Source organism: Danio rerio, chromosome 3 (genome assembly GCF_052040795.2).
Source record: "Danio rerio strain M-AB ecotype USA chromosome 3, GRCz13ab, whole genome shotgun sequence".
Taxonomy (NCBI): Eukaryota; Metazoa; Chordata; class Actinopteri; order Cypriniformes; family Danionidae; genus Danio; species Danio rerio.
The window spans coordinates 36,634,894-36,659,412 of record NC_141023.1 but is presented as its reverse complement, the minus strand read 5'-3'; the positions used below and the strand labels follow the sequence as shown (position 1 = coordinate 36,659,412).

At 36.4% G+C, this 24,519-nt stretch overlaps 1 protein-coding gene across 2 annotated transcripts; it reads right to left on the bottom strand.

The window, feature by feature from the left end:
• On the bottom strand, positions 1-24,291 carry retreg3 (reticulophagy regulator family member 3). 2 transcript variants are annotated; one of them, XM_087244863.1, is made up of 9 exons: positions 23,701-24,291; positions 13,819-13,925; positions 9,607-9,637; positions 9,386-9,512; positions 8,971-9,055; positions 8,743-8,880; positions 6,673-6,752; positions 6,378-6,510; positions 1-4,532 (listed from the first exon to the last, which is right to left on the bottom strand). In XM_087244863.1, exons 1-9 carry the CDS (start codon positions 23,943-23,945, stop codon positions 3,976-3,978), a joined length of 1,503 nt encoding a protein of 500 aa, XP_087100989.1. In that variant the 5' UTR covers positions 23,946-24,291; the 3' UTR covers positions 1-3,975. The 2 variants fall into 2 exon arrangements, with proteins under 2 accessions (XP_087100989.1, XP_087100990.1); XM_087244864.1 differs by lacking the exon at positions 23,701-24,291 and adding an exon at positions 14,012-14,141.
• Positions 24,292-24,519: the final 228 nt, after the last annotated feature.

Genomic DNA, 24,519 nt, shown 5'->3' with positions numbered 1-24,519 from the left:
TTTGTTCATTCATCAGTTTATTGTCTTGCACATCAAAAAGTTATCAAAAACTAATTACAGAGAATGGGAAGTAAAGGGAAATACTTGTTTACAGAAATAAAAATCACTGACACTGCAGAATCCAGCTACAGAAAGACTCCTGGAAATAAAAACGCTCACACGAAGAAAGATGAGTGATTCTGTATTTTGCATTTGCCTCAACATGACTTCAAACTGATTTCAATTTAAATCACTAACACCAATACAACACCAATAGATGACGCTGGACATTATTTCCATTCCTTTAAACCAGAAATCCACTGTTCCGTTTAAATTGCTGGTGACTTCTGTTTGAATTGAACACGAAAAGATGAATAGTCGAGGTAAATGTCCAGAGAATTTTCCCATTGGATGGTAATTACACTGACACACTTCATTAGAATGACAAAATATTTCCATGCATTTTATTCAGAAGACAAATCAATGAATCAATTTTTCAACCCAAATATTTTCTGAATTGCTTTTGTTAACAATTAAACGTGTCTGTATGAATTATAATGATAAATAAACTAAATTAAAAAGGAAAAAAATAGGCTTTGGAATCTAAAAATAACTATGTGTTATGCTTCATCCATTTCAGCAATCCAGAAAAACAAAACTATCCCACACGTCACATATAACACATAAATTACCTTGAAAAATAAATCCACAGCAATCAAAAAAAAAAAAAAAAAATCTAAATAAATCAGCAGCAATTCAAAACCTTAGGGCTCACAATTAAGCAAAACAAAACAAAAAAGAAAAAAGGGTTTGAGTAAATCACAGCAACACTCTAAACTGATTTTAAACTACGTCAAGTTGGCTGGATAAAATAAGACTTGGATTTGAAATGTAATAAACTGGAACAGCAGGAAGTGACAGACTGCGAATACAGAGATAAAAAAAGACAAGCTGTTTCCTCAATGCTTCATTACTTTAAATTAAAATGAGGAAACCAAACTGCTTGCTTGGAAAATAAAACAAGAAACCTTTATTTGACTGATCTCTGATAACAGAATGCCTTTTCATTGCTGTGATCCTGCTTTACAGCATATACGCAATAATGAAATCTAAAAGCCAGCAAAGATATCTATATAATCAGCATCGCCAGAGAAACAGAAACCTGGCAAAAGTGCAAAGCTGAAAGAAAAATGGGTCAGCATGTACTAAAAAAACAGCAAATAAAACAGCAAATTCCACTCATTTCTTTCCAACAGCTCCATCACACTAGAAAGGATGAAGTTAAATCCTTTGTGTCTTAGTACTGTACTTAATGCTCCGAATCTCATATCAGACCAGGATGCAGAGGATATAGTTTGACCTGTATATATAAAAAAGTTCCTGTGTAAAGTCCTAACAGTTAAAGGTGTGTTTGACTAAAGGCTGTGTATGAACAGGTGGCAGTTATAGCCCAATGTCTTGTTTGAGGTAGAGTCATTACAAACAAAATTAATGTACTGCCTTAATATCCAGATGAACAGCATTGCTGAGCTGTTAAACAAGCTGGCCATGTTTCATATTTATTTAGACTGACTGATAGATGAACAGATAAAAAAAAAAAACAGCAATCTGAAGGAAAATATAGTGAAAAATCTGCCTTACTTTTTACTAGAGAAATCTTGTTTTAGAAAATCTTTGCTACCATTGATCCTGACTCTTGGTTTTCAAGTAATGAAGAAAGAAATCCAGCCCCATATGAACATACATGTAAATGTCACTGTGGAAGAAATGCTACATGAGCTAAAATGACAAAAAAAAAGCTATTGTAGAGTTGAAGCAAAATGACCAGGCAATGAACATATTTATATATTTAAGATAGTATTTCTGATTTTCGAAATATGTCTTTTCTTTGCTATATGATTGAATTGATTAAGAATGTTAGCATGGAAAGAAGCAAAAAAAAAAAAAAAAGGATGAGGAAAGGTTAGGTGCAAATATACGGTAAAGTGAAGAACTGACTGTTGTTTATTATTTAGTGACCATAGGAAAACTCTTTAAGGGTCAGTTCACAAATAAAAACAAAATCACTAATTAACTATGAATTTTTTGACCGTATGACTTTTGTTCTGTGAAACATGAAGAAATTTGATTCATGTTGCTAAAATAGCAGTTTTGATCTACTGATATCCAATAAATTGTCTAAAACGATTGAAAAAAAAAAAACAATTTCTCAAAACCTCCGTTTTTATGCTCCACAGAAAAAAAGAACGTTTGAAAAAAGTATATGAGGGTAAGTAAATTATTTATTAACATGAGATGAGGCTGCAGTTTAAATACGTGACCATTACTTCAGATGTCTTTGCTCAGCAATGTCTTGACTATAGATTTCACGAGATCTTCAGCGACTTCATATTTGTACACATGGTCAGCACTGATGGTGGAATGTCTGATTTGGTCCCTTGTGTTATTATAGAAGACACAAACAACACAGTCAGTATGAAAAAGAAAGATGTGAAAACTTTATAAGATGTGTAGGTAAATTTGCTGGTTTAGAAGAAGGTAAAGGTATAGTTCACTCAAAAATGAAAATTGGCTTTTAATTTACTCACGCTTATAGGCCACACAAGATGTTGATAGATCTTATTTTTCTCTTTAAAGGACTTTTTAGCTGAACTGTGCTCTTTGGCAAGTCAGAAAATTCAAATCAATTGCTGTCAGTACTTTGACAGTCAAAAACACATATACAGGCAAAACTGAATTAATACTCATGGCTTCTGATAATACATTGAGGTCTAATAAAGAGAAATGATTGGTCTGTCTGTCCAGGAAATATAATGAAGAACATTTATTATTACCTTTAAAACAGCTTCTGAGTGCATTCACAAAATCTGGAGCTTCTGGTTACACGATTGATTCACTTCACAAAACCTCAATGTACCGCCAAAAGTCACAACTATCAATTTCTTTTAATTATTATTCCTATTAAATATTGAACTATTCATTTTTTTATTTTGCTAGGAAAATCACTTCAGCTAAAAATTGTTACTGTTATATTGAAGAAAAGAAAAATTCACATACATCATGAGAGTGAATTAACAGCAAACTTTCATTTTTGAGTGACCAATCCTAATAAAGGGATAGTTCACTTAAAAATAAAAAAAAATTCTCATCATTTGATCCCCCTCAGGTGGTTCAAAAAATTTGAAATATTGTTCGTCTGTTGAATGTTGGAAACTGGTAGCTATCGACTTCCAGAGTAGGAAAAACAAATACTATGGCAGTCTATGGCTGCTGCTTACCAACATTCTCCAGAAGATTTGTGTGTACACAAACTAAGAAAAAAACTCAAAAGTTTGGAACAACTGGAGGATGAGTAAAGAACTACAGAATTTTCATTTTTGCGTGAACTATCCCTTTAAAGCAGGGGTGTCAACCTTAGTTCCTGGGAGGCTGCAGTCCTTCACAGTTTATTCCAACTCAACTCCTACATACTTACCTGCAGGTTTCAAACAAGCCTAAAGAAATCAATTAGTTTGACCAGGTGTGTTTAAGTAGGGTTGGAACTAAACTGTGCAGAGCTGCGGCCCCCCAGGGACTGAGTTTGACACCTTTGCTTTAAAGAGATCCCAGATGTTTCAATGATTGTTGTCCTATTGCTTAGCCTACAAAGTAAATCGGAGTCTTTCGCACCCGAGTTTCTCACACACACCCAAAAACGAAACGAAAAAGGACACGGAAGCTCACGGAGCATATCTGACGAAGAGTCTGACTACAAAGAAGATTAATTCACAGTGATATCAACTATAGCCAGGGGAGAAATCCTGGCAAGTGATACTAATTACTCATTAACAGTGCAAAACAAACACGCTTCTTCTCCGTCTCCCTCAGTCAGAAAAAAAATAATTAAAAGCATCATCTCAGTAGACATTCAAACCAACACTGCAAACTTCTATTCAGATCAAGGTGCGAGGAACACAAAGAACAGACAGACGGAGGAAAGCATCCCCAAAACTTCGCTCACTGTGGCTTCCCCAGAAAGTTGGACAGGAAGCTGGATCCCTGGGTTCGGTTTTGACCGCCTTGACCACCTCCGAATGGATCCAACTGGTTGAGCTCTGACTGATCTAGCATCTCAAAGTCTTCTCCGTCATAGTCCAGGTCTGTGTCCAGCTCAGAGCTCGACTGCTTTCTGAATCCCCTCGGAGCGGCTCCAGCCCGGGGGCCGCTTTCTCTCCGAGGGCCTTGCGGTGGACGGGGCTGCATGGCTCCCGCAATGGCTGCCTGGATCATGTTGCTGGCGATGACCCCTGCCAGGTTGCTAGTGAGGTCAGAGGTAGTATTTAGGGAACCGAGGGAGAGTTCGAGGTCTTCCTGGTCCGAGTCCATCTCGGTGTTCAGGTCCAGCAAGGCAGAGGTAGAGCCACGGTGGCCTGACGGTGCAGCGGAGTTAAGACTGGGCAGCCCTATGCTGGCATCATCGTCATCCTCCATCAGTGTGGCATCTGGGTTTATGGAGGGAAAGTCTGGGAGCCCACAGGCAAATGATTCTTCCGGATCGCTATGTCTATCGAGATCTATTAATTGAATAAATAGTGATTATTACAATGAATTGAACAAACAGTGGTTATTATAACAAGATATGCTGGTCAGTCACTCCTTTTTGGCCTATTAATTAGTTCAAAATATACCCTAGTTTTAATAGTTTGAGTACAGGTAGAATTTAAAAATTTGTTTTTTGAAAAACTGCTCAACAATGCATTTAAAGTATAAAAAACTTATAAAAATGTAAAGTAATATAAAAATTCAAGTAATATTGTTAAAACACATACTGGAATAGTGATAAATAAGGAACTAAGCTGAAGAAAAAAAGAATGAATGAATATTGTGAAATGTAATATTGCAATTTAAAATAAGCAATTTAAAGTGGTAAAATAAGCTATTTAAGTTTTCTACATAGAAGCATTTTTATTTTTGTAAAAATGTAAATATCTTTGTCATCTTATTCTTGTTATTTATTAATAATTTCTTTACAATTACTTGGTTAGGATGTTTTTAATTTATGAATAAACACATTTTCATTGATTTAGCTTTTTAGGTGCCATTTATGAATTAATTTTTGAAATTATTATGTTTTTTTTTATTATATTAACCCAACATAAAATGCACAGACCACTTTTTTCCACTCTTTTCTTCATTATACAAGTAATAATGTAGAATCCTACAATCCAAGCATTTTAAATCTGGGATTAATGGCCTGTTTCAACTGAGTGGTACGGTATGGGTCACCTTTATCACGCTTGCATTTCCACTACCCAAAGGGTACCAGTGGTGTACGACAAAAAGTTTCAGTCGATGCCCTTCTTGCTCAAGGAAATGTCACAGAAATTTAATGCTTTATACATATACATACTTGTGTATAAATGTTCATAACTAACCTTTCTATGAAAATATTCTTATTATAACTGCAGATCAGTGATAGTCTACTGTAACGTCTGCAATTACAGTATATAAAATAAATAAATAAATAAACATATGAACACATAGAGACCCTCACAGTCTCCGATATGTTATTATTACATTTTACAGAAAAACTACAAACAGCATTCATTTAGTCCTTATTTGGGTTCAAAAACAACACGCAACATTTAGCCCACAGTTCGTGCAAACCTCTCATCTGTATTTTTTTTCTTGACCAGCACATGTAACCTCTTGTTAGAAAGTAATTCTGAGTTACTAATAGTCCAAAAGATGATAATAATAGTTAAACATGAAAGTTTGTTTATGTTTTACGTTGCTGAAAGAATCATTTGGTTCTTTGTTTTTTTGCGCATCACTCTCGCATTTGTCGATTTCTGAAAGGATCGGGTGTCAGAAGCGCTTCAATAATCACGTGCACATTATTATCATCAGCTCAAGAAGTTCGTTATTTCAAATGTAGACGTGCAGCGAGCTCTCTGAAGAAAGTGAAACCACTTGCGCTTTTAGGTGGCCTCGTAAAACAACAACAGGACACGGCAGATTTAATTCTTCTTGGCTTTGTGGCTGTTCATCAAGATGACGACAAGGTCTGTTTGAGCTCGGGTCGACCATGGCTCGTTATTATACAAATATAATATTATGATGTAATCTTTCTGCTGTGTATTTAAAAATGGCTATTAATTTTTTTCTTTCTCCTGGCTTGTGCGCGCTAGTGATGCTTCTCTGTAAATCAATAGCGTTCAGCTGCGCGTCTAGCTCTGCCTTTTGGTAACTTTCTTTCATGCTAGGAACCCAAAATGTAGTAAGTTGGTGTTGTATGCAGGCACAGTTTGCTTTTTGGTACCTTTTGACAGCGGAAGCAGCCATAAAAGCGTACCAACCCATACCATAGCGTACCACTCAGTGGAAACGGGCCATAAAAAGACTTTATTGAGTCTTACCCTCTGAGCCTTCTGTGAGTGGTGTTTGACCCCTGGAGAGATTAAAGGTGCCGTTATCCATGTATGAAATCTCTGCATCGGAGTGCTCAGAGTCAGTCAGTGCTAGTTCCTTAGCCACCACTGCTTCATCAAACTATAGGTGCAAAACATTCAAGTGAGTTCATTAAAGTGAAAGTGCGGGTAAGTCAAAAGTGAGTTGCTTTTTACTATCATAAGCTCCTACAGATCTTCAAAACTTATGATCATGCAACTGCTGTAAATCCATGTTATAAATAAAATCTGTTTCTGGACTCACCGTTGGGCAGAATGCTGCCAGTTCCTCTTCACTGTCACTAACATCATCAGAATTCCCGCTCCTGATCGGCTTACGAAGAACTACAAACACAGAGAAGTCAACAGTAGTTCTGTAAATGGGCTCTTCATTCTAATATAAAATACAACAAACATTCAACAGAGCTGCTAAATTCTGGATAAATTGACAATGGCATTATTATTTTTTTAAATAGAGATTATAATTCTTTTGATTCTTCTATGACTCTGAATGGATAATTGAAGTTTTTCGTAAAGTCTAAATTATGCAGGTTTTTCGTTTAATTAAATGAAGTTATTACTATTTAAAATATGAACAAATGATTAAATGACATACTCATACACACTTGATTAATTACTGGATGAATATACTAAATAAATTATTCAATGGTAATTCAATGTCTTTTTAACAATTGCCTTCTAGCATTAAATTACTTAATTAAACTACATAGGTTTTTATCGTCGTCCATTTATACTTCTGCAAGCTGAAACGCTAGTTTGCAGTATGTTCTTTTATGTTCCACTGTTGAGTTTTTTTTATTTTTTGTTTAACCTTCAAATAACAAACTCTCTTTGTCGAGTTTCTTTGTGGATGTTTTGTTTTTTTCTGAACGCTACCTTAAATGTACAAGTAGCTCAAGCTTGCTCATTCAAAGGCAGGACCCGGTAAACGTGCAAAAACTTTAATTATAAGGTAAACACAAAACAGAAGTTTCCATCTGGAGATCCTTCACGAGACTCAACGCTTTTAAATACTTGCTCCATCGGGCTTGTCACCGGTAACAAACCTACCAATCAGAGCTTGCACTACATGTTGTTGGGACGTCCAGGTAAATTTTTTAGAGGTGTGCATCAGCGTCTGCGGCAGCCAGGGCAATGGCTGGGCGACTGCACGAAGGCTGCACCGGAGCATACATGTGTTAGGCGACCCCTGATGGATAAAGGTACTAAGCCGGAGGAAAAAATGAATGAATAAATAAAAGAAAGCAACTAGTGTACCTAACTTAACTCCATGTTAATATAAATTTCCTCACCATTTACTAACTCTCAAGTGGTTCTAAACTTTTATGAGTTTGTTTATTCTGTTGAAAACAAAAAAAGATATTCTTGAGAATGTAAAAAAAGCTGCAATTGATATCAATAGTAAGAAAAAAAATCTATGGAAATCAATTGCTGTATATGTTATTCCAAATATTCTTTATAACATCTCTCTTAGTGGTCAACAAAAAAAAACTCAAACAGGTTGGGATCAAGTGAAGGATAAGTAAATGATGACAGAATTATCACTTTTGGGTCAATTATCATTATAGTTATCATTATTTCATTTGTAAAAAAAAACTGTCCTTAGCTATGGCCTTCAAACACACAGTATTTATTTACTGTCTGTTCCTAAAGTGCGGACTGAGATGGGAAAAATAAATATATAAAAAAATATAATCTCAGGACTTTTTTACTGTATACTGATCAGAGAACCAATCACACAGCAGATGTGTGCAACAATGGAAACCTAAAATTGTGTTGATATTAGAGATGCATCAAATTTTCAGCCACTGAAAATGTATCTATTTTTTGGATCATTTAATAGATGCTCTAACTTTTGTGGCTTCAGTCGTTGGGGTACTCTTTTAAATCTGGAAGCTTTAACAAGTTAATATATATTGCTATTGTTCAATTTGGAAAAAAATAATCAAGATTTAGATTTTTTTGCATTTTTGCCATATCGCCCAGCCCTATAATCTACAAACAAATTGCAGATTAAAGAATTGATTTCACTAAATGCTTTTAAAAAGAGTTTTTGTAAATGTGTGATTCATGTTAACTGTTAATTGTTTTTTGTTTGTTTCTGTTAGAACCATGTGACATGGATACTGCCTAATCTTGGCCATGACACTCTTGTAAAAGAGATTTTTAATATCAATGTGTCCTTCCAGGTAAAATAAAGATTATAATAATAATATAATAATAATAATAAAAGTTCTTAAAGTGCAACCAAATCTGAAATATCATCAGTTTTATGAATATTTTATGGATTTATATATACACACAATATACTCACACTGGTTGTCTAGAGGCTTTGACATCATGTATCCTTTGGCACTGAAATCCAGCCACTGCAGGGCTGGCTCCAGCTTCACACACACACGCTGCCATAGCCGATAATACAACGCCAGTGGGCACAGCAACACACCCAGCACTAAATAATAAATCAGAAAAGAATAAATATTTAGCAGTATTTAAGGCACTGGAGATGATGAGTAAGCCCAGAAAAATTTCTGCTACTCACAAGCCGCATATGAAAGCACAAGTCCAGGGATGTAGCGCCCCACCATGGCCACTAAGGTGAACAGGCCACAAACCAGCACGCAAAACTGCAAAACAAGTTTCAGGATTTTGCATGAAAATTAATCAAAGGTTTTGAATGCAATAAAATATTTTCGTATCTTATAAACAATGACTGCATCTGAAAGATCGGAGCAAGAAAGATATCAAGGCATGTCCAAATCCAAATGAATTGTGGTAGGTCACTTTGCATATTGCTTCCTTTTTAACTGGGTCATTTCCTAGCCATAATATTCCTCAAACTACAAACTATTTTCTGCACAAGAATACATGATAGATAAAAAACACTATGCAAATGTAACAACATTGACTTCTCCAGTGTAAAACTAATGTACCAGTGTATTTGGTAGTAATCTCACCTTCCCTGGATTGTGCCGTTTGAACTGCACAATATTTGTAGCACAGGTAGACCCTGTAACCCAAATTTCAGCCAGATGGTGGCATAATTCAGGTACACTCAACGTCCCAGGCTGCACCAGACCCCAGCTATGAGCCATTAAGAACAGAACAGAAATATAATAATTAAACCATTATGTCTATCAAAATGACTGAAAGAGCATTCAAATACACGACACATTACCTTTCATTCTCACTCTCATCTTGTTTTTTAACTGTAAAAGACCAAAAACAAACAATGTCAGGCACATTTGTAAAAGTTAATTGCTGCAAGCTTTCTAAAAATATTTTAAAATCCACCATTACGCATATTTAAAAGTCCTCATTTTAAATTAAAGGTTAAAAATAAAACCCATATGATTTTTTTTCAGATTGTACAATGCAGCATTATCTCTTATTACCAGAGTATGTCTTTTATTAAAGTGTTTGAGAGATATATTTAAAACAGCACATTACAGAGACAAGGACAACTAAAATAAAAACAATTTACTGGCGCAAGGCTGAACTTTTGTATTTCAGCCTCCAGTGCACCATCAGACAGAGCTTTTGTTATTTGTGGTCACACACTCGAGCACAAATATACATATAAAACAAACTGTTTTACAAGGGAAGCATCAAATGGTGAATCACCGTCCATATGCTGCAATTTTTCAAAGTAGAAGTGTTTCTGCAATTGAGCACAATGCTTGCATCACGGTTTCAGCACATCATCACTATACAGGCCACTGTCTGTACTCTACAGAGTCATCACAAGCCCCTGCTGACAACTGACCAATTGAGAGACCTCTCAAGCTGTCTTAGGCCCTATTTACAATAATACATTTTCGTTTAAAATAAAATTAAAAACGTTTTGCTACGGTTATGCCTTACATCCACACTATCCTGGAGTTTTCGAGTGCCAAAAACAAAGCATTTTGGAAACGCTGAAGAGGCTGTTTTCATTTTAAAATGCTGCTGCTCCGTGTCAGTGTGGATGGGGGAAAACAAAGACAACTGAAAACAGAGGCGGGGCTGCAGACATTCTGATTGTTATTTTATATGTTTTGTTATAATATAACGCCATTTACATCACCCTGGCTACTTTGCTTTACTATCTTAACAATAAAATTACAACAAGTTTAAACATTAGGAAATAAAGACAAGCATTCAGTCAAATGTGCAGAATCAGTGTACATGGTTAAATAAATTAATACATTAACTTATCTTTGCGCTCAGCCAAAACACATTACCTGAGAACAAGTAATAGATTCAAAAGACCAAAGTCAGGGAATATGTCATTAGATGTAGACAACAAGATGAATTAAATATCACATATATCAAATATAGTAAGATTAGATCCAGCGGTAGATTCTCCATCTGACCTGGGGTTTTGTGCTCAAAGCACCTGCTGACTGTCTGGAGCTCAGATGCGCACATATGTGCAGCGCATGCCAGTATGTGTGTGTGTGATCATGAGATGTGTGCTTTCACTGGTGTTGTGTGGATGGAGAGCAGTTCAGAAATGGTAGATGAAATGCCAGTGTAAAAAGTGGATCGTTTTCATTTTAAAACCTCATTTTAAAACTAAAACGTATTAGTGTAAACAGGGCCTTAAATAACTGGGAGAACAAGAGTGATTCTTAGCTTTAAGATTCTTGAGAACTTACTACTTAACTAGTTTAAAAGTAGGAGTAAATTTCATGAATTCTCTGAACTAAAAACTAAAATGGCTTTTTGGGAAGCTTGGTAAATATGGGACATGTTCTCTCTAAACAGCTTTTTGGGAACCTGCTCTGTTCTGATTGGTCAGCAGGCCCACCATTGTAATTGGTCTACCTTAGAAATAATATATGTAGTTTCAAAACAAATCATTCATCACCGGATTTCCTCAGCAGGTTTTGAAACACAGTGAAACAAAGGGATGTGAGATTTGGGGAAACTATCTAATTGCAGTATTTTTTGACTGATATTTCGATAGCGATTTGACTTACAATTTAATTTTGTAGTTAAGGTTCAGCTCAACAATCTGTAAGCCTTGGCAACAATTCTGCGACAGCTCTTAAAAAATACCTGCTTTTGTTCGGTGTCTGTGACTTTGAAACCAAAATATTTCCATAATACAAATGCTCTTTTTTAGTACTAATTTGTTTATTAATGCATCTGAAGCAGCAGACACCATAATCCTACTTGTCAGCGTTTTCCTGTTTGTTTTCTTTTTTTATTGTGGGTGTAGTTCGGTTGCGCAATTCTGATTGGGCAGAACGAAAGTGTGCTCACTCAATTGGCTAGTAAGGCTGTCACACACAGGCGGTGATCTGTCGATTTGTCCTACCATTAGGGGTGTAACGATACACTCAGCTCACGATACGATGTGTATCACGATATTTGGAATAAAAATTGAAAATTAAACTGAAATGCAATGCAACTGAAAAGTAAACTATTTTTTATGTATTTCTTTTGTTTCAACTTGTTAAACTGAACCTTCTTTAAGAAAATAAATTAAACAGGCCTGTCTCTGGAAAATAAAACAATTTAAAAACTTCTTAAAAATTTTATTGAAATGACAGTGACAAAATTAAGGAACAATTTAAGGTGCAAAAAAAAAAAAAGCTTTCTATTCAATTGAATTTAACAGTAAGAGCTTAAGGCTTTGCTTGGTCACTTGCGTTTTTTGTGTGCGCAAAAAAAAATCCACATTTCGAGGTATTTAATTCATATTTAATTAAATTCATTTAGAGATATCTCTAATTACAATTGTGACTAGTCAAAACTCAAAATTTAGAGATATCTGCAAATATTTTTTAATGGAAGTCAATTGAGGAATATGACTAGTCATAATATATTTGCAGATATCTCTAATCTGATTTCGTACTAGTACAATTGTAATTGCAGATATCTCTAATTGTCATTCTGACTAGTCAAAATATAATTAGAGATATCTCTAAATATGGATAGTCAGAACAAAGGTTTAAATGCTAAAACGGCTTGCCATACGCGCGCGTCTATCATAGTCCGCCCTCTGTAGTAACAGCTCACGTCATGTGTGATTTTGCGGCGGGAACATTATATGAAGACGGAATGATATTTTAGGGTGAATTGTACCTTATAAATACAGTATGTGACTCTTTCAACACCATTAGGAGGTATCCCTGTCGCTGTGCAAAGTATGCAAATCACTGTAAAGACTTTAAAACTTAGGATGTTTGACCCAGTATGCGTGTCAAAAAGCGGACGAGTCTAAAGCAATGACTGTACAACCGAAATGTTGCCAGACGTCTGATTCTGAGAAGATGGGCCATCCTCTATTTCAGCTCCACTCATCTTGGTCTGCTAACATTACTGCTGCTGCAATCTGAACTCACGTGCGACAGCAGGTGGAACGTAGCTCACGTGCAAACAGCTCAACTAATAAGAGAAAACGGATGTCATATCGTAATCAAATCGTCATAACGCCACGATGCATATTGTGACATTTTTGCATCGCAATAAAACGATAAATCGTTACACCCCTACCTACCATGTCAGATTGTCCTACCTTCTATTTAAAAGGCAGGTAGCAAATTTTGATGATGATGATAATAATAATCTAACGGGTGAGATAAAATGTCAGAACACCTGTTGTCACGCATTTGCTCTGGGCAGGGGAAATTAAATACATATATATTTCATATTGCAGCCTCTTGCGATTAACCAATCGCAACGTTTCACATTACGATTGTGATTTAATTTCGAATAATCACACAGCCCTACTGATACGTACAGTAATGATGGTGTCACTTATACAGTATCACATTACCTTCTTACTATCAGAAAGTAGAATACAGCACAACTAGAGTGTGCAAAGGTCAAAGCAGATGTTGCTTCTGAACAGCCAGTGAAGACCATAGACTGCCATTATACAAACTTATCATGTTTGTGCAGGAAGCAAGACTGGAATTACTCACACACAACAACAATTAGATAAGAATGTGTTGTTTCTTATAAAAACAATAGCTCCATTTATTGTACATGTTGCAGACCATACATTCAGATATAGTTATAGTTCAGCTTATAAAAAAGCTCAAGCATAAAACAGTCTTTTTAATTAGACTAGAATTTGTTGCTCGTTCTATTAAAACTTCCCACAGTGCAGAGCAAATGCTAATAAGCCTCTGTACATCAGCTACATGCAAAATATTGATTCAGGTCGATACTGTTCAGCTCATGGAGCAGTGCTGCTAGAAAATGTCACTTTCATAGGAGCTGTGCGAATTGGAAAGGGAGAAAAGAAACTTGAGTGGGTCACAGCACAGGGAATAGAGAGGTTTTAATTACAGCCACTATAATTAATGTTAAGTCAGATAGGAGATGAGACGGCAAGGTCTTGTGTACTTGGGTAGCAGTTGTAAACAAGCAAACGAGGATAACAATTTTTTACCTCTGATCTTGGGCCAGATCTTATTCCTCCAAGTGTCCACACAAACAGCCAGAGCCAGACTTGATGCCAGCAGAAAGAGCAACCTCAAAGAGCTCAGAGCAAAAAACCTGTGAAGAGAAGCATTCCTTTTTTTAACACTGCAGTGTGATAGGAAACAATGATTTCAATGCAGAATTTATTCTGAAATACTAACTCTCTGACCAAAACCTTGTGATGACATACGCCAGACATGCATCATGCAGAAACCTTTGTACCACAGGTGTTTCCGGCCCCACTGTCTTCCTGTGCAATCTCAGAGAAATCATGTGCTGCACAAGCGGTTGTGGTTTCACAGTATGGCTAATTCATTCCTTCTACACATTTTATTTTTAAAAACTGCATGAACTTTAGGTTATGAATATTTGCCTGAAAGTCGCCAAATGTGTCATGTAATGCGCATACTTTACATAATGCAAATTCAAGTTTATTACTGAATAATACTAACTAAACTCAGGGCTGGGCAATATTGCAAAAAAACTATCAGGATATTGTGTTTCAGAACATTCAATAGCGATAATTCTTAAATATTTTATAACAATACATTTAGGAATATTAGGATTTGAATTTAACCACTTTATTTTCATTTTGCAACATTACAAAGGCAAATAGTTTTAATAGTCAAAAACAAAAATATTTAAAGAAAATTAATGATCTCTTTATAATAAAATAAACAGAAGTGTTAAAGAGACTCAAAAATTTCATAAATAAAATGTTACAAACTGTGTGCAATGGTAAAGCTTAAAAACCTAAAGGTGTGAATAATAATGACAGCAAACCTTAAACTCTGTAAACAAATCCAATTATGATAATCAAATCTGAGATTTCAAGTAAAGGAACTAACCAATCATTATTCAAATACGTATTGCAACATTATAAATTCTGATGTTGAATGACTACAATGCCCCCTATGCTAAAAAACCACTCTGGCGACATCGTTTCATCCTTTACAATCTCCTGACTGCTGCTATACGGCACTCATTTCCACGTGTGTTGTTATTCTGACCTGAATTGACAAGCGCGTCTCTTATAACTAGGTGACCAGCGACCGTTTTCTGGCAATGACAATTGTACAAGTTGCTGAAGCTGTGATGCAAGTTTTTGGAGAAAAATAAAAAGCACTGCAGTGTTTAGGTGTGCTGTGTTTGTCTGAGTTAGTCTACCGCAATTACTGAAATGTGTATATTCTATACAAAGTGTAAAGTAGATTGGTTAGTTGTACTTGCATTAAAAAGTTCAGTTGTTTTTCAACTAAAGCGCCTGGAAAATACACGTGCGTCACAAGTGCACCGCTTGCACACCATGTGCACGTCGTGCATGTAACGTGCCTCTAGGGCTGCATGATTAATCGAAAAAAAGATCATGACCTTGATTCAACCCTACACACGATCTTAATTCAGCTTTTTCTACGATTCAGCCAACTATATTTTCAAGTTCAGGAGAGAAGCAAGGCAATCGCACAAATCTTCACAGCAACATGACACCTTCAAATGGCGTTAAGTGTCACATACTGTATTTATAAGGTATAATTTACCCAAAAAATTCATTTCTGTTTTCATGCAATGATGTGTTCTTGGCCGCGAAATCACACGTGAGCTGACCGCCAGCTGTTTGTTTACTTCCGAGAACCAGTGTTGCCAGATGTAGCTGACTGTTTCCAGCCTAAAACCCGCCAAAAACTAAAAAGCACCGCCCAACAATCTGTAGTCTCATTAGGAGATCAAAATGGTTGTAAGCGTTTGTATGTTGAGAACGGGGGCTATGGCACCTCTTTGGGGGATCATAACAGGATAATAAGTGAAGACCAGGGTTGGCGGGCACGCAGTTACAAAACCGCCCAATTATACACCTATGTCATTTTTTACAATCTGGCAACATTGCTGAGAATGCGCATGTGCCTGTCTATGACGCCTACTTTAGTAAACAGAAGCTGCATAGGCTGTGAATTACAGGTTATGAATTTGTAAATTACGTTCAGTTTGTTGCACAGAGTGATTGTTTGAGGGCCGTGCTGGAGGTTTGACTTGCATGTATGTGGTTTTTTTCTCACAGTGACGGCAGCCATGAGCCGCACTCAGAAGTGAAAGTGAAACCTGTGCGCACATCATTTAAATCATCATATCCCATTTTACAGTTATTATGATTACGACAAGCATTGGATGTTTTTTCTTTAATAGCGAAAACAAAGTGTTGTGCATAAAAATAAATGTTTACTGTGTCAGTATAACAACCCTAGCCTATATATAATGTGGAATATAATGCAAGAAGGAATCTAATATGACAAAATTCTAATTTTACCAGTGAAACAAACGATCTAATAATGTTGTCAATGACAAATAACAAGCACAAGTCTCAAACATAATAAATCAACTTTATAATTATGAATGGTTATATTCTGATGTCATGATTTTACTGTGAATTAACAAACGGGACATATTGAAAGTATGTTCAAGTCCACCATAATGATGACTGTACAAAATTTAGCATTTTAAGCAACAGTATACCTACACACAGACCGAATATTATTATTGTTGTTTTACCATATGTTTGAGAATTAACAATAATAATAGGCGAATCATATTAACCTTTATTTTACATTTACAGAATCGTGAAAAAGAATCGGGATCTTGATTTTAAGCAAAATAAATTGTGATTCACATTTTGGCCAGAATCATGCAGCCCTACGTGTCTCCATTGGAAATGACAAACTTACACACTGAGCTTATTGTCACTGCTTCCAAGGCACGTGCTAAGCAGCCACATTTTAATAAAACTACAGTGCTTCATACTGAAACTACATACCGAATCTTTTTTTTATTTTTTTTATCGATATAGACATAGACAATGGTGTTTGGTCAATAAATATCGATACCCATTTTATCGCCAAGGCATAACTAAAATAAATACATTTTATAAAAAAGAAACATTTATTTAGATGATACTTATTCAACAGTATTGTATAAAATAAAGTGAAAACATGATGTGATTGTCCACAGACAAAAGAAGAGTTTACAAACACCAACCCAAAAATTATTAGAACAATAATGAAAATTATGAAAAACAAAAATGACAGAACTAAATGATCTGTAAAACTGCACTTCAAATGACAGTTTTAATCAGTAAACACTGGGAGAAGGATCTATCTTATGAACAACTCTGAAAACAAACCATTTGCATTTGGATAGTAGTTTTATGCATTATGAACGTTACATTTCTGTGAATGTTTTAAATTACTCGCAGTCCGAAACCAAAATTTAAGCTCTTCAAAATATTCAAGCAATCCAAATATTCCCCAGGCCAGTTTTATAGTGAATGAGAGTAAAGCAGAAGGGCAGCTGCCTTTTGACACTAAGCAGATTTTTTCCAGGACTGAAAACTGCAATCTATTAAATTACTTGAGCAAAACCGGAGCCAGTGTGGAGACAAGTCTAGACTATTGGTCTCTCAGTGTGAAAACAGACAGGGAATGTGGTGATGACTGGATCAAACAACAAACCACATGAGATGTCAAAACCATTATAAATGGATATAAAAATCACTACATCAAATCATTGATACATATGGTATTTATGAAATGGTCTGAAATTAAGGCCCCATACAGAGATTCAAAACTTGACCGGATTGATGTATAATTGTATTTGCTTAAACAGCCACTTAAGACCACCTACTCTCTACCTAATGACAATTCTTGAACGTCTTGAAACTGAAGATTGAAATGTGCTTGCCAGACATAAGTTTAACATTGCTGTATGAAATGATAAATTGGCTTAAAATCGAAAACTGTAAAAAGCACAATATTTCTTAGTGGCTCTGATACTAACATAAACCCACAACAATGAAATTCGTTTTACAGCTTTCAAAACGCTCAAAAAAGCTACTCTGTATCATTTTCTGTTGTCTCCTGGCATGTTCATATGTAAATTGCACATGCTTATTTGGCAATATTAGCCCATACAAACTGTACACAACTGTAGACCCTGCCCTCAATTAAATAAGCAATGTGGAAAAAAAAACAAAAAAAAACAAACAGGTTTGATCCAATTGACTAAAACCTATCCAGATGCAAACAAGAGATTTATGAATTTGGCAAGTTTTCCAAGCAACCTACCTTGCAGTATTCAAGTCCATCTATTAATATGGGGTCACCACAGCGGAATAAACTGCCAACATATGCAGCTATGCAGCGGATGCCCTTCCATCTGCAACCCACTGTGCCATTGTGACGCCGTACCTTGCAGTATAAATCATATATTGCCATTTAATCATTCACCGAAATCGAACCCATGACCTTGGCGATGCTAATCATGATTGTACTGTTGTAGCCAATGGACTGTTAAGGCCAAAATACTAAGGCCTAATATATAAAAAGGAAGTGATGTAGCTTTTTATTTAGTCTTTAGTACAGCATTATAAATATATGTCTTTACAGTAAAAGAAATACCACAAGTGAGTTCCTCTCCTGCTCAGTGAGGCAAATAAAAGGAGATAATAAGATCTGGGGGAATATTTCTCTGATGGAGAGGGTGACTGCACTAAGTGAATGAAGACTGCATGCCTGAACAGTAAAGAAAAAGAGACCGAGGCATCCAGCCTGTACTAATTCTGTCTTTCCCATACAGCTTTCCTTCCTGAAGGATTTCATCTAAAGCTTTTCAGACTTACTGAACGTTCTTTAAGGTGACGCAGTGGCGCAGTAGGTAGTGCTGTCGCCTCACAGCACTCACTGGTTCGAGCCTAAGTTGGGTCAGTTGCCGTTTCTGTGTGGAGTTTGCATGTACTCCCTGCTTTCGCGTGGGTTTCCTCTGGGTGCTCCGATTTCCCCCACAAGTCAAAAGACATGTGGTACAGGTGAATTGGGTAGGCTAAATTGTCCGTAGTGTATGAGAGTGAATGAGTGTGTATGGATGTTTCCCAGAGATGGGTTGAAGCTGGAAGGGCATCCGCTGCGTAAAACAAATGCTGGATAAGGTGGCAGCTCATTCCACTGTGGCAACCACTGATTATTAAGGGACTAAGCCAAAAAAAATGAATAAATAGGGATGTAACGGTATTGTAAATACCGTCATACCGCAATATTAATTTTTTTCGATATTACCGAAGTCGCATGACTCGGTAAAACTATAGGTCTTCTGAGAAAATTTGCTCAGGCGAATGAAGCGAACGGAAGGTAACGAAAACTACAATTGCCATCAGCCCATGCTTGACCATCATCCCTTGCGGTCTGTTGTTGCTACAGATCCAGTAATGCGGAAATGGAGTGTGCTGCTAGAAGCGGGGATGAAAAGAGCTGGAAAACTCTAAAGCAGGTCGCACACCAGAAGCGCCGCTCGGCGCCGCGACACGGCGCGTACATGACAGATTAAAGTATCGCACACCAGACGCGCACATTCGAATGATATTTAACATGAAACTAATCAGATGGCACTCTGTGGCGCGGCTGAAAAATGAACTGCGTCCTGAGCCGTCGCCGGGCGCCGCCGACAGCCGCCGGTGTGTGTATCCTGATAGAAACCTATGATTAGAATTCTAAAATACATGGCGCTGCGTGGCGCGCCGCGCCGCCGAGCGTCGCTTCTGGTGTGCGACCTGCTTTACACGCACAGTTCAGTCCTGCATTATCTCCGTGTAAGTTCAGACTTCGCAAGTTTGATCAAGGCTGCAGTCTCTTCTTCTCAGTTTGATATGGAAAAGCAGATTATACCGAGGACACGGGTAAATCTTCAAAGGGAACAGTGTACTTTATAACTTCATTCACATCACCCTGGCTTCGTTGTTTCACTTTCTCAACAATAAAATGTAAACATGATTTAAGGAACTGCCTATTTTCATTTTAATATTAGCAACTTAGACAGCAGAAATGTTGAGGCGTCGTGCTGCATAAGATGAGCGTCATCTTCACTGTGTGGTTATTTATAACAAAACGGAGCCGATAACAACTGCCTCCTTTCAATTTCAGTGAAAATACGAAACACAGCCTCTCTTTTGCTGAGTATCAGTTTTAATAATCGATAATGGCCATTTTAAAAGTATAACATACAATAAGTTTATACATTATAGGAAATAAAGGCAAGCGATCAGTCAATATACAGAATGTACGTGCTTACATTAATCATTAACTTCTCTTTGCGCTCAGCCAAAACACGTTACCTGAGAACAAGTAATAGATTCCACTGACCAAAGTCAGGGAATATGTCGTTAGATAAAGACAACAAGATAAATGAAATATCCCGTTTAATAAATATAGTGAGATTAGATCCAGCGGGAGATGCTTGATGAGAAGTCCGACTAGCAGAGCTCTCATCTGGGTAGATGGGCTGAGTGTGATTAAATGTTGAATGTGATGAGTTTTCAACAATACTAAATTGAAACTTTATTTTTTTTACATGGTTTAATAATTTTTTGTTATTAAAATTGAAGTTCCTGTTTCAAAGCTTACAGATAGATGGCTAATTTGTATGTCATTGACACTTTTGGCACTTTTTTGGAGTATTTTCATAAGTTTTGTTTTTTCCTGTAAATGATTCAATAAATACCGTACCGTGACATTCATACCGAGGTATTACCGTACCGTGAAATTCTGATACCGTTACATCCCTATGAATAAATGAATGAATGAATGAATGAACATTTTTTTTAAGAATTCAATCAACATAAAATCTAGTTTGCAACTCAGTTTACTTCTGTAACACCACATATTATCAAGAAAAGAGAAAAAATGTTGTGGCTGGGAAGTACATGTCAGACTGGATCCTGGATACAAGTTTGCTTAAAAAAATGCTTAAATGACTATTTGAGCGTTGATTAACATTACGATTTTAACAGTGGAATATAAAAGTAATTTACAGGAATATTCAAGATTGCAAAAATAAATTTACATAGATCAGACCAGAAGATGTATTACATCATTAGGGTTAATTTGCATTAAAGGGCATAATCATAAACAGACTGGTTTGTAGCGCATCTAGTTATAAAATAATATAAATCAAGCTTTTTATTATCTGAAATGTGCTGCATCTTCAGTCATTCATTCATTTTCTTTTCGGCTTAGCCCCTTTATTAATCAGGGGTCGCCACAGTGGAATGAACCGCAAACTTATCCAACATATTTTTTTTGCACAGCGGATGTAACCCATCATTGGGAAACACTCATATACTTTCATTCACACACATACACAGCAAATTTAGCTCACCCAATTCACCTATACCACATATCTTTGGACTTGTGGGGGAAAATGGAGCACCTGGAGGAAACCCACACAAACAGAAGAGAGAACATGCAAGCTCCATACAGAAATGCCATCTGACCCAGCCGGTGCTCAAGCCTCGAACCAGTGACCTTCTTGTTGTGAGGCGATTGTGCTACCCACTGTGCCACTGTGACACCATGCTGCATCTTATTTAATAATAATTAATTATTAAATGGGAAAGACGGCAGTATTTTGTAGTGCTTTTCTTACATGCTGCTGGGTTCAGTTTCATTAACTTGTTTAGTCTTGATATTTATAAAAAAAAAAAATGTTTATAGTAAATGCTACTATTATTTGTTTGCTTTATACTCTTAACCTTAAGAATACCGTTTAATTATATTATTATTGTGGAGTGAGGGAGCTAAAATATATGTTGCAATGAATGTAGTGCCAATTTTGTTTTGTTTACATTGCATTTGTTTACAATGCATTATTTAAAATAATACTGTGACTTAATTGAATGGCAGTTCTTCCCACACATAGACTTTACTTGGGCAGGCTGCCCAGGTATATTAATGGCCGGCCAAGTATAGTGACACATTTTTTGTACGGTTATTAACATCCTTTTACAATTTTTTTTTAAACATTTTTGTATTTATGAGGAAAAAAGCTTTGTTATAAATGTGACGTCTCTCCATTATGGATGTGAAATTTGCACTTGTGTGACTTTAGTAAATCAAATATAATTGTTTGAGAACATCGGCAGAGACATTTCTGAGTATTTTTAGTCAATACAAGCCTACACAAATAACTTAGAAAGGGTTTTGCTATTTTGGTAAAAATATTTTTTTAATGACAAGGTTGACATTGCATGGAATTGCTCATACATCACAGAAGTATATAGGGTTCTTTTTGATGTATATTGATCTTAGAAACACAAATGCTAAGTATGTACTGAAAGCACATGGTTTGCCAAGTTAGGATGGCCAGTAACAATATTTAAGGCATGAACAAAATCACACCAGGCCCATCCAACTGGTTTGGGAACTAATATATATCCTACTGATCTCTCTGTGTGTGTGGCAAATGCTCTTTGATGATGATTACATAAATAAATCACATGACCTGGAAAAAGATTTACACCCTGTTTGAGTAGAAGGTTGAAATGTCATGAGACAGTGGCAATACTTTATTTTGGAACAGAAAAAACTGTAAGCAGAATACAATTCTTCCATTTAGGAACCTAACAGATGCTACTACCCACATCACGTACATTGATTGCTTTGCATTTAAAATACATACTTAAAATGTGGAAGGAATGTTATCATTCAGGACAAAATAAAACAAAAATTAACTTATCAAACACCCATTAGTTTTAATTAGTAATACTCATTCATAACATTAAATAACTATAGTTTTTATAGTAAATCATGTACATTCAATTATATCAACAATTAAATATGTAATTTGAATAACACAATTTGAACTAATTAAGCTAAACTAGCCTTAGTGTATGCCAATATTAGGTATGGGACGATAACCATTTTCAAGGTACACCGCAGTTTGGAAAAGACAAGGTTTTAAAACCATCAAAATTTTCTGCAATGTTGTTTCTAAGGTACGTGTACGATTTTTTATTACTTTTTTTTTGTTTTGTTTTTTAAGAAAACATTATCTCCAGCAGAAAATATATTCAAAGATGCTGTTTTAAATTGTTGAAAAAAAATCTGTTTTTGAAACTAATTAAGACAACAGAAGTTAAATGTATTTGAACTATTTAACCTGACATATTTACTACTCCAAAATATCATAAATGTCTCTTAAAATTTATTGTTTAAAGGGAAAAGAGTTTTTGTTTTTTTACCCAGAAATTTAAAAAGAATATATTATAGAGCAGTAATCACAAAACCGCATAACTGTGATATTTTTATCCAAGGTTATCATACCTTCAGAACCTTATACTGAGTATGTGCAAGAGTGTGTGTGTGTTTCCCAGTGTTGGGTTCCAGCTGGAAGGGCATCTGCTGCATATAACATATGCTGGATAAGTTGGGGGTTCATTCCATTGGGGCGACCCCATATTAATAAAGGGACTAAGCAGAAAAGAAAATGAATGAATACCACAATTAAGTGTGGAGATCTGCACAATCTCTGTCATAGTGATCTCCTGCCTATACTGACAGTAGGAAGGGGAATACAGGCTATTCAACAACATATAGAGTACACAAACAATTCAACAGATTGTTCTCAGAAAATTCTTGTAAACATATCCTAGCTTGACATGAATTAGTAAAATCATTGCATCAAACTCAAAGTTTAGCTTAATAGTTGAACTTGAATGTTAAACCTAAACTCAAAATAACAAACTGTTGCACGGACAGCATTATGTTTACAGTAGCACCACCACCAACACAGCCAGAGCTCTGTCTAAATATAGTCTCCTAGCCTGACCATCATCTGTTTCTTATCTTAAAAGAAAAGGGGCAGAAGTCTGGAACAACCAGACACGTATATACATCCATCGAAAACAAGAAAGAACTATACAAGATCCTCAAAAAGCCCATTAATAATGTAAACGCTTCAACTGTATGCACTGGGTTGTAAACAGAGCCCGAGATAACGTCAGATAAATCCATGCAGATAAAGCTCATCCACTCACCAGAACGTGACGTTGGCAGCCGTGTACAGTAGGACGCTGTGAAAGGGTCTCTCCCACAACAAAACGGACTGCAAATAGGTGAGCAGGCGCTCGTGTGGCCCCAACCGCTCCAGCAGCGTTGTTTTGACCGCGCGGAGCTGCTCGGATGTCCCACCGGAGCACGAACCGCTCCGGAGGCCGCCGCTGGAGCGCAGCCTCCCTGCACAACCGCTCGCTTCTGTCGCTTCTTCTGCCCCACCCGCCATACTCAACGTGTCTCTAAAAAAAGTGTCTGTAGATAAACCAACAAAGTGTACAATAATGTAACGCTAAAAACAACCCTCGTGCTAAAGAAACGGTTTGGTTAGCGAGCTAGCCGATTAGCCTGAAGCCGCTCAGGGCAGAGCAGCAGTGGGCAGACCTCGTGCGTTCAAGAGGCTGCCGTTGTTGACACGGAGTGACTGAGAGTTAAAACCCATTATTGGGCACGAATGTGTTGAATTAATACGTTTAAGTATCAGCTCGGCTCGAATTTAATGTTGTCACCGTGCTGCTGTCATATCTATGGTCATATCCAGTCGTTGTTTTGTCGCGGGAGCAACAGCGAAGACTGACGGGAGGACGGGCTTGATCTGGCCAATGGCAGACCAGGATTACAGGCAGAGCTGCTAAACAACAACCAACACCCACCACTGAAGTAAAGGCTCTTACTTCACATATCGTTCAGACAACACTTACAGATTATCTCCTTCCATGCTTTATTCGCTTATTAAACTTGTTTATGCATTACAGTTTGATGTTAGTTTTTATAATAAATAAAACAGATGTATCGTAGATGGA